Source organism: Triticum urartu, chromosome 4A (genome assembly GCF_056163025.1).
Source record: "Triticum urartu cultivar PI428250 chromosome 4A, HENAU_Tu73, whole genome shotgun sequence".
Classification (NCBI taxonomy): Eukaryota; Viridiplantae; Streptophyta; class Magnoliopsida; order Poales; family Poaceae; genus Triticum; species Triticum urartu.
In genome coordinates, this window is record NC_141876.1 from 612264764 (window position 1) to 612275199 (window position 10436).

At 48.6% G+C, this 10436-nt stretch overlaps 1 protein-coding gene across 1 annotated transcript; it reads left to right on the forward strand.

Moving 5' to 3' along the window:
- The first annotated feature begins 3940 nt into the window (after positions 1-3940).
- On the forward strand, positions 3941-4679 carry LOC147977341 (uncharacterized). Its single transcript, XM_087519958.1, has one exon. It carries the CDS (start codon positions 4056-4058, stop codon positions 4677-4679), a length of 624 nt encoding a protein of 207 aa, XP_087376084.1. The 5' UTR covers positions 3941-4055.
- Positions 4680-10436: the final 5757 nt, after the last annotated feature.

Genomic DNA, 10436 nt, shown 5'->3' on the forward strand with positions numbered 1-10436 from the left:
AATAGAAGCAAGATCAATAATTTCATCCTTACTAGGCAATTCTCCTTCACGGTGTTGTTTGCTAAATTTAGAGAAATTAAACTCATGATTCATATCATCTAAGCCGACAGTAACAACATCCCTTGTGCAATCTATGGTAGCATTAACAGTATTGAAGAAGGGTCTACCAAATATAATGGGACAAAAGCTATCTTGTGGGGAACCAAGAACAAGAAAATCAGCAGGATATTTAGTTCTCCCACACAATACTTTAACATCTCTAACAATTCTCATTGGTGAAATAGTATCTCTATTAGCAAGTTTAATAGTAACATCAATTTCTTCTAACTCAACAGGTACAATGTCATGCATAATTTCTTTGTATAAGTCAATAGGTATTGCACTAGCACTAGCACCCATATCACATAAGCCATGATAACAATGATCTCCTATTTTAACAGAAATAACAGGCATGCCTACCACAGGTCTAGGTTTATCTGTATCACGGGGTTTAGCAATTCTAACAGTTTCATTACAGAAGTAAATAACATGCCCATCTATATTATCAGACAAGAGATCTTTAACAATAGCAATATTAGGTTCAACTTTAACTTGCTCAGGAGGTGTATATGTTTTAATATTGCTTTTATGAACCACAGTTGAAGCTTTAGCATGATCCTTTATCCTAACAGGGAAAGGTGGTTTCTCAACATAACAAGTAGGAACAATAGGATCATTATAAGTGACAGTCTTTTCTTCAACTTTAATAGGTGCGGCTACTTTTACTTCTATAGGAGGATGATATTTAAACCACTTCTCTTTAGGGAGATCAACATAAGTAGCAAAAGATTCACAGAAAGAAGCTACTATCTCAGAATCAAGTCCATATTTAGTGCTAAACTTACGGAAAATATCGGTATCCATAAAAGATTTAACACAATCAAACTTAAGTGTCATACCTGACTCCTTACCTTTGTCGAGGTCCCAATCTTCAGAGTTACGTTTAATTCTTTCCAATAAATCCCATTTGAATTCAATAGTCTTCATCATAAAAGAGCCAGCACAAGAAGTATCGAGTATGGTGCGATTGTTATCAGAAAGCCGAGCATATAAATTTTGGATAATTATTTCTCTTGAGAGCTCATGATTGGGGCATGAATATAACATTGATTTAAGCCTGGACAAACTCTTATATAAGGAAAAAACGCTCCTGAGGACACATGGGAATATTATCAAGCTAGTTTTCATCATGTTCATATGATTCGCGGTCGGTACTTTGATAATTTGACATGTGGGTGGACCAGTGCTTGGGTGCTGTTCTTACTTGAATAAGCATCCCACTTATGATTAACCTCTATTGCAAGTATCCGCAACTACAACAAAAGTATTAAGGTAAACCTAACCATAGCATGAAACATATGGATCCAAATCAGTCTCTTACGAAGCAATGCATAAACTAGGGTTTAAGCTTCTGTCACTCTAGCAACCCATAATCTACTTATTACTTCCCAATGCCTTCCTCTAAGCCCAAATAATGGTGAAGTGTTATGTAGTCGACGTTCACATAACACCACTAGAGGCTAGACAGCATACATCTCATCAAAATATCGAAGGAATACCAAATTCACATGACTACTAATAGAAAGACTTCTCCCTTTTCCTCAGGAACAAACGTAACTACTGACAAAATATATTCATGTTCATAATCAGAGGGGTAATAATATGCATAAAGGATCTGAACATATGATCTTCCACCAATTAAACCAACTAGCATCAACTACAAGGAGTAATTAACACTACTACCAACCTACTAGCACCAATCCCAGACTTGGAGACAAGAATTGGATACAAGAGATGAACTAGGGTTTTGAGATGAGATGGTGCTGATGAAGATGTTGATGGAGATTGCCTCTCCTGATGAGAGAAGCGTTGGTGATGACGATGGCGATGATTTCCCCCTCCGGGAGGGAAGTTTCCCCGGCAGAACAGCTCTGCCGGAGCCCTAGATTGGTTCCGCTAAGGTTTCGCCTCGTGGCGGCGGAGTTTTGTCCCGAAAGGTTGCTTCTGGTTTTTTCTCGACGAAGGACTTCATATAGCAGAAGATGATCATCGGAGAGCCACCAGGGGGCCCACAAGGTAGGGGACGGGCCCTAGGAGGGGGGGGCACCCTCGTGGACAGGGTGTGGGCCCCCTGGTCTTCATCTTTGGGGAGGATTTTTCATTATTTATTATAAGGTATTCCGTGGAGTTTCGGGACTTTTGGAGTTGTGCAGAATATGTCTCTAATATTTGCTCCTTTTCCAGCCTAGAATTCCAGCTGCCGGCATTCTCCCTCCTTATGTAAACCTTATAAAATAAAAGAGAATAGCCATAAGTATTGTGACATAATGTGAAATAACATCCCATAATGCAATAAATATCGATATAAAAGCATGATGCAAAATGGACGTATCACCCACTACGCCGCAATGAGCATGAGCTAGTTGCTCCCACCTCCGTCACTGTCCTGACTGCGCCGCTGCATTCGCTCCTCGATCTTTTTCAGCTGTCTGAGCGCCTCCTCGAACAACATGTTTCTCCATGTCCCTCCTGGAACAACATGTTTCTCCATGTCATGGAATTGCTCGATCCCGGCCACCGCCGTGTACAAGCAGACCGGCACCGTGTCCAACAGACTCTTGACCATTTCCGCATCATCCAGCATCGTCTCGAGCCCTGTGTTGCATGCCTACGCGTCGAGGTTGGCCTCGACTTTGATTGCCCACACAGTGTAGTTGTCACCGGTGAGCATTGGGCACTGCAGGGACATCGTATTCCCCGCTCCACCGGTGTACGGCACAAGCGCCAGCGCCGACGATCACTCCCGCAACCGCAGCTCTGATGCATATTGTTGGCTCCAAGCCCTCGCTCTCCCTCTGACCGGAGCTCTCTCTCTCTGTCCCTGTGGACTCGCTCGAACGAACAGGAGGAGAATGGAGGGAGACAGTGAACAGTAGCTTTCGCTGCGCACGAACGCCCGTCGCAGCGACGGCCTTTTTCTTCCTCAAGCACGAACTCAAGCAGCATTACAATGTACGCGAGGGGAGTGGGTTTTATACGGGCCTGCACTGACACGCCACGCCGCGCTTCGGACGCCCCCACTCGCGCACGCCCCACGTCCCATGCTCCGCGGCTGGTTCCAGCTCCCGGGGCGGTCACACACCCATACACCTCACCAACTAACACCCACATGCATGCACGCACACTTGCGCAGACACACACAAGCACCCTGCCACGGACCCAACGCGGCTGCTGACCAGCGTCTAACACGCCCGGCGAGCGCACGCACGCACACCCAACGCGGTCGCCGTTGCTTATTGGCCAACATGATCTGCCGAGCGACTTGTGCAGCCGGGCGCTGCTCTTGCGGCTGCGTCCGAGCAGCAGGCGCGGCGGCGGTGGTTGATGTGGTGGCGGCGGTTTGCCTCCCCGTCCTGCCATCTGCTCACGCGGTCGAGCTGCGGTGTAATGTATCTTTTTTTCCTTTTGTGTTTTGTAGATTGGATATGCTATAATGGCATTTTATCTTTTTTTACATGCTTTTGCAATTTTGCTGTTCTTAACAAATGCAAAACGACTATGAGCACCACACAATATGTTCGCTGCCCAAAACTTCATTGTCTTAATTATATGTGCTATCCTTTCTCTTTCGTACCACTGGCTAAGCGGCTTTCCTACACGCGCGGAGTAATATGGAGTTTTACGGGCTTCGATGCTCACCCCACCAGCTAAAATCAGAGGGGGCTGGTTAAGTAGGAGGAGAAGTTTACTTTTGCCAATTAAAACACGACAGGTCAGGGCATCTTCAGCCGTTCGGCCTCCAGGGCGCCTAAATAGAGCGGCCTGGGGGCGTGCCGGCGCTAGTTCGGCCCCTGGGGGCGACCTAACTCCCAGTCACACCCCAAGCGCCGGTCCTAGGATGCGGGAAATTTAAACTTGGTCGTTCCCGCTCTCAAAAGACGCCACAAATCCGGCGATCGGACGTAGTCTGGCGTTACAAAAAATAGAGCGCCGCACGCCGCAAGTTCACGTGCGCAATGATTCACTCGGCGGGGTCGGCTCCAGGCGTTGGCGGAGTCGGCGTGCGCGGGCTCGGCGGTGTCGGAGCTGCTTCGGTGCTGGGCTGTGTCGGCGCGGCTTCGGCACTGCTGGGCGGCGATGTAGAGGCGTCGTTCGGGCTTGGCGTCCGTGTGGTCGTGGGCGCGGGAGCTTGCGTCGTCGGCGTTGCCGTCTGCATCTGGTTCAGGATGAGGCCGCGCTCCGCCATGTACCACGCCCTGAGCTGCTCGTCGTTGCTCTGGAGTATGTCCGCCCCGCCCATCAGAAAAGCCATGTCGGTGTTCCTCTTCTTCGCGGCGACGTTCGTCCGGAGCAGGTCGAGCTTGATGGCGTTGTTCTTCATCAGCGACGACCACCGCGCCTCGGTCTTCTCTTCATGTAGGACTGCCCGGGCCAGGGCGTCGGCGAGGCAATGCTCGATGGACTCCTGCACTCGCGCGGTTGCCGCGTCGGCGTTTTTCCCCTTCTTTGCCAATTTGTGGTCGTCCGGCCGCCCCTCTGACGCGCCCGGAGTCGTCGCGTCCGGCTTGTATGTCTTCTTGGCCTTGTCGAGGGTACGTCGGACTTCCGCCCACTTCTCGCACTTGTCAATGCGCTTGTAGACGTGGAGGTGCTTGAAGTCGGCGTCTTGGTTGTCGCGCCGATACATGGTGAACATACGCAGCAGCTGCGCGGAGGAACAAACAGTTGGCGGGCGGCGGGTGTTGACGACGAAGAGATGCGGGCGAACGGCGTGCGTACCTGATCCTCAACGCTGGCGCCGCTCTCCGGGCGAGCCGCGATATCCTCGACGATTCCATGCCATTTGTTGCACGCCAACTGGATACGCCCCCAATGGTTCGCCATCGCCTTGGAGCCGCGCTGCATGTAGACGCCTTTGAAGTACGGGTCGACGAGCTTCCGCTTGTCGAACTCGGCCTTGATGCGGTCCTAGTACGTCTCCAAGCTCTGGTTCACGCCGGTGGTCGGGTCGAGGCAGACGACTTTCCATGCTTCGGCGAGGCATTCCTCCTCCTTGGACGTCCACTTGATGCGCGGTTCGCCTGACTTAGCCGCCCGCTTCTTCTTCTTCTGGCGCCCCTTCGTCGGAATAGGAGCCGGCTCCTCCTCCTCCTCCTCCTCCTTGGGTTCCTGCGCTTCATGCGCGTCCTCGCCGTAGACGTAGCCGAGCTCGGCATCCATGTCGCCGCTGAGATCCACTACCTCGTCCTGGGTGGCGAACCCGGGAGACGCGGTGGCCACGGTCGATCCTGTCGCGATGATGTCGTCCATGTCGGCTCCTGTGTCGTCGGTGTCGCCGAGGTGCGAGAAGGGCAGCGGTCCACGGCGGAGATGGGGCGTCGGTGTGGACGCGTAGGCGGTGGGCGACGAGTAGTTGTATGGAGGGTACTGCACGCCAACGAAGGCGGGCGAGGGTGTGCGCGTCGCGGGGTGGCCATGGGGAAGGTCACGTTTGGGTTGAACCCTCCGTGCGCGTCGCCGTCGGCGTAGCTGGGCGACGACGATCCCCATAGAGATCCGACGCCTTGCTGTCCCCAGGGCGCGTACTGGGCGTGGCTGACGACGGGTGGATTCATCATCCCCGCGTGGTCGACCGATGAGGAAGACGCCACCGCACGCGCCGCGTTGTCGCGGGCCTTCTTTGCAATGGCCCTGTTCCGCCGGTCGGTGGTGACTGCGTCGCGTCGCTGAACTTCCACCCTCCACTCGGCGCTCGACATGCCCGATGGCTTCGATGGCGGCGCCCTCGGCTTCCTCTGCTTCGGCTGAGCCACGGTGCCAGTCGTGGTTGCCGCCGCGCGCGGCATGGCGTACTTCTTCGGCTGCATGGCGGCGACTGGAAGGCGAGCTGGAGGGGGTTTGGCGGGAGAAAGGGAGGGAATGGCGGGAGGAAGGCGAGCGAGCGGAAGAGATGCGAGGGAAAAGCGTCAAGAAGCGGCGGGAAAAGGCCCTCGGGTCGCCGCCAGGGCGGGCCCACGCGCCTTTTTCGCTTGTGCCGGCTCCCCAAGCGCCCTCCAGGGCGCCAGGTTCGGCCTGGGTCCGCCGGCACCAGTTTTGGCCCGAGCCGGCAAAAAACGGGCTTCTGGGGGCGCGACTGGACCGTTTTTTTGACGCCGGCGCAGCAAAATCGTCTGGGGAGGACCTGTTGGGGGCGCGGCTGGAGATGCCCTCAGCCCGTCCGTAAAACGTATGCGTGTGTGGCCCGTGTGTCTAGCATTTTTGCTGGCTAAGCAACTCAAACAGTAGCTTGGATCACTTAAGTCGGCCTGCTAAATGGACACCAGTGCTAGCATGCGGGACTGCCTGGAGTTCACCACCATGGACTTGCCCTTCCGCCTGGACTCATGCCGCTGGCCACGTTCACTTGCATTCCAGCAATGCTATATCAGGTACCAGTTGGTGTCTTTGTTCATAACACACCATGTACACCATCTGAACCTGCACAACATCTCGTTCTAAGCTCCAGTTATCACCACGTGCTCCGTCGCCATCAAGGGACACTCCACCGTAGTGGAAATGGCCATGTTAGTCCGGGTGGTGCATGTTATAAATCATGTTATCGTTTGGTAATTCCTGGTGCCTTCTATGCCTATACCCATGAAATCAAATACATGGGATGCAAAGGCACAACAAGTAACACAGGCTTGGATAATGCTGAGATAGAAATATAATGGCGAGTAAGATATTCATCTCTTGCTTTGGGAAGTCTCGCTTCTTATAAAAGACTTTAGACAACAGGCAGTGGCATCAAGTCACTAGTCCTCCGATGGATCAATGACTCTGAATCTCTTGGTTATGAGCTTTGCCCTTGAGTAGGTCGGAAGGTATGAGATCTTTTAATAGAAAAGACAATATTTTATCAATCTTCGGAACCCTGCGTCAAGACGATGCACCTGGCCGACACACACAATTTATTTGTTTTTTTAACATCACAATTTATTTGTTAGTACAAAGTTGTTGAAAAATAAAGCTCAACCAGAAAGGTTCTGTCCAATAAGGGAAAAGGCAAGCCAAGTAAAGCCAACATAGGCTAGTTAATATTTTCTGGTTTCTGTTGAACGTGACATATTTGTATTGCTATTTCTATCTTCTCTAGCCTTATTAGTAGAATGCCCGTGCGTTGTTACGGGCTACAATGCATATAAATGAACCAGATAAATGATTAACGTCGTCTTCAAGGTCGAAACTCATTTCTCCCTCGTATGTTATGCTGATGTCAAACGGACGATAGCAGGCTCTCCAAAATTCAATAGTCTCAATAGTCCAAGCTCCCTCAAATCCAGCCCATAAGTTGGGGAGAAATATGGTTATCCAAACTAATTTTATCTCTAACACATGGTCCCAACACAAAAAACTCCACCTCACAACGGGCCTTTATGTTTTCCTGCCAAAACCTCCCCTTCTCACTCGACATTTCTCACTGGAGCCCTCTCCTTTAAAATAGGATGATGTCCGCCTCATCTTTGCCATGACACCCTCTCTTCAAACACTGTACTTCTTCACGGACCGCCAACGAGTCCCCCGCCAAGCGCCTCGTGCTCTGCCCTGATCACGTCACAGTGTTAGTGCCAATTCACCACCACCATCAAGGAGGAGGAGGCGTGCGCCACCTATGATGCCCCCCCCCCCCCCCCCCGCCCCCGCGAAATTAGGCAGGTCCAATTTCTCCACCTATTGAAAAATAGTTTATTATTCTATTAGTAGTCTTCCTTCACAGGACGCTGCTCTAGCATTCTCATTGGTAAAATAGTTCATATAAATATGTTGCTACAGAATAACAAACCAATGTAATCATCAATCACAATATGTTTCATTTAACTCTCTTTATCTATGTCACACATGTTATTAAGAATACAAGCTATAATCTTTCTCCATGTTCTTTTGCTCATCAGATTCTCTGAAGCCACCATGTCATCACATTGTCATGTGAGTAACTTTTACTACTCCGACACAATTCCTCCATGGTTCCTATCACCTCGGACGCCATCTTGACCGGTTTCCCCCGCTCCCTCGTCACATTCGGCTACGCCATTGTTCTATCATTTGCTTACTCCAGATCATTTCACCATCATGTGCACACCCTTTTCCTAATTAGATAAAAGAGAAATATGGTTATCCAAACTATTCTTATCTCTAACACATGGTCCCAACACAAAAAACTCCACCTCACAACGGGCCTTTATGTTTTCTTGCCAAAACCTCCCCTTCTCACTCGACATTTCTCACTGGAGCCCTCTCCCTTAAAATAGGATGATGCCCGCCTCATCTTCGCCATGACACCCTCTCTTCAAACACTGTACTCCTTCCTTCCATCTATATAGGGCCTAATCATTTTTCGAGGCTAACTTTGACCAAGTGTTAGAGCAATAATATATGACATGCAAGTTACACAAAGCATATTGTCAAATTCGTATGTCAAAGGAGCTTCCAATGATATAATTTTCACATTATACATCTCATGTATTATTAGTCTTATCAATAGTCAAAGGCGGTCTTGAAAAACACATTAGGCCCTATATAGATGGAAGGAGGGAGTACGTCTCCACGGACCGCCAACGAGTCCCTCGCCAAGCGCCCCGTGCTCCGCCCTAATCACGTCACAGTGTTAGTGCCAATTCACCACCACCATTAAGGGGGAGGAGGCGTGCGCCACCCATGATGCTCCCCTGCCTCCCCCGAAATTAGGCAGATCCAATTTCTCCACCTATTGAAAAATAATTTATTATTCTATTGGTAGTCTTCCTTCACAGGACGCTGCTCTAGCATTCCCATTGGTAAAATAGTTCATATAAATATGTTGCTACAGAATAACAAACCAATGTAATCATCAATCACACTATGTTTCATTTAAGTCTCTTTATCTATGTCACACATGTTATTAAGAATACAAGCTATAATCTTTCTCCGTGTTCTTTTGCTATCAGATTCTCTGAAGCCACCATGTCATCACATTGTCATGTGAGTAACTTTTACTACTCCGACACAATTCCGCCATGGTTCCTATCACCTCGGACGCCATCTTGACCGGTTTCCCCCGCCCCCTTGTCACATTCGGCTACGCCATTGTTCTACCATTTGCTTACTCCAGATCATTTCGCCATCATGTGCACACCCTTTTCCTAATCCTCTAAATTTATACCATGGCCCCCATCTCCTCTCCTCCAAATCCTCTTCCATTCCTCTTCTCGCTGCAAGCTTGTTGTATCTTCGCTAGCTTCACTCCTGTGTATGTGCTCACATCACCATCATATGTACATTTTCTCCTACTCCACCTATTAGCTATGCCTACGGCTACCCCGGCATTGATGTGTCCTCTACCTAATTGAGCATCATCCCAAGTAGCATCACTCATCGTTACATCCTAATCGAGCATAATTTTTTGTAAGCATCATTCTCTTTTACGCGGAACAATCTATTATCCATTGGACAATTTAAAATGAATGTACACATTCTGCTTTACCGAAACTCAAAACTATCATGAGTGAATATTCTTCCAGGATGGACTTGATTTCTTATAATAATACACTTACAATGGTGTATACCAGATAAAAATGATTAAAAGGAAGCATTTCCCAGTGGTAACCGTAAAATAAACACTGCAAATCGAGCGATAGAAATTTCAGATTTATTGAAGCCTGGCACTTGAAAGCTGGGGTAGTACGCACATAAAGAAAAATTCTTTTTATGTTTTCCTAAAATAAGTCTCCCATGAACATATTGCACGAATGAGCATGAAGACAGAGTGCAAACTTATATGTACACTAACTGGTCCCTTCATCCATTTTGAATAGACCAGCTACAAAAGCTCACTTGGTTCATTCTCGCCAGAATTCACTGACATGATAATAAACCATGTCCTGCAGTGTCCCCAAAAAGGTAGATAGTCTAGAAGTTGAACTAATCAAGTTTCAAAGAAAATGTATTTTACTTTTTACATAAATGAAAAGAGTAGCGACAGCTAAAGTATCTCAAGGGAATGTGAAGATGGCAGTAAACACAGGAAACAAACCCGAAAACAAAGTGAAGCCTTCATCTTATATGCCAATCGATGCTCATAGCGTCAACATGATACTGTATGAAATGACATAGAAATTATTCGTACAGACCTAAAATATTTCGTCTACATACAGGCCACAACACCAACATATTGGGTGTATATAACTTAGTAGAAAAGGGTGGCGTGGCCTACTGGAAACAAAGACATGCAATAAGGAAATATAGAAGCAATAATAGTAGAGGTGGATATAAAAGCAGTATTGGTGTTAATCAGCTCAAAACTCCCACACCCGGCGCGTCCAACCTGACAATTAAGTGCACACAGAAATGGTTTCGCTATCCCATAAATAAGACCAACAAAA

Excerpts from the sequence above, each read along its gene's own strand:
- LOC147977341 (XM_087519958.1), top strand. The coding sequence starts at position 4,056 with ATGATTCACTCGGCGGGGTCGGCTCCAGGCGTTGGCGGAGTCGGCGTG.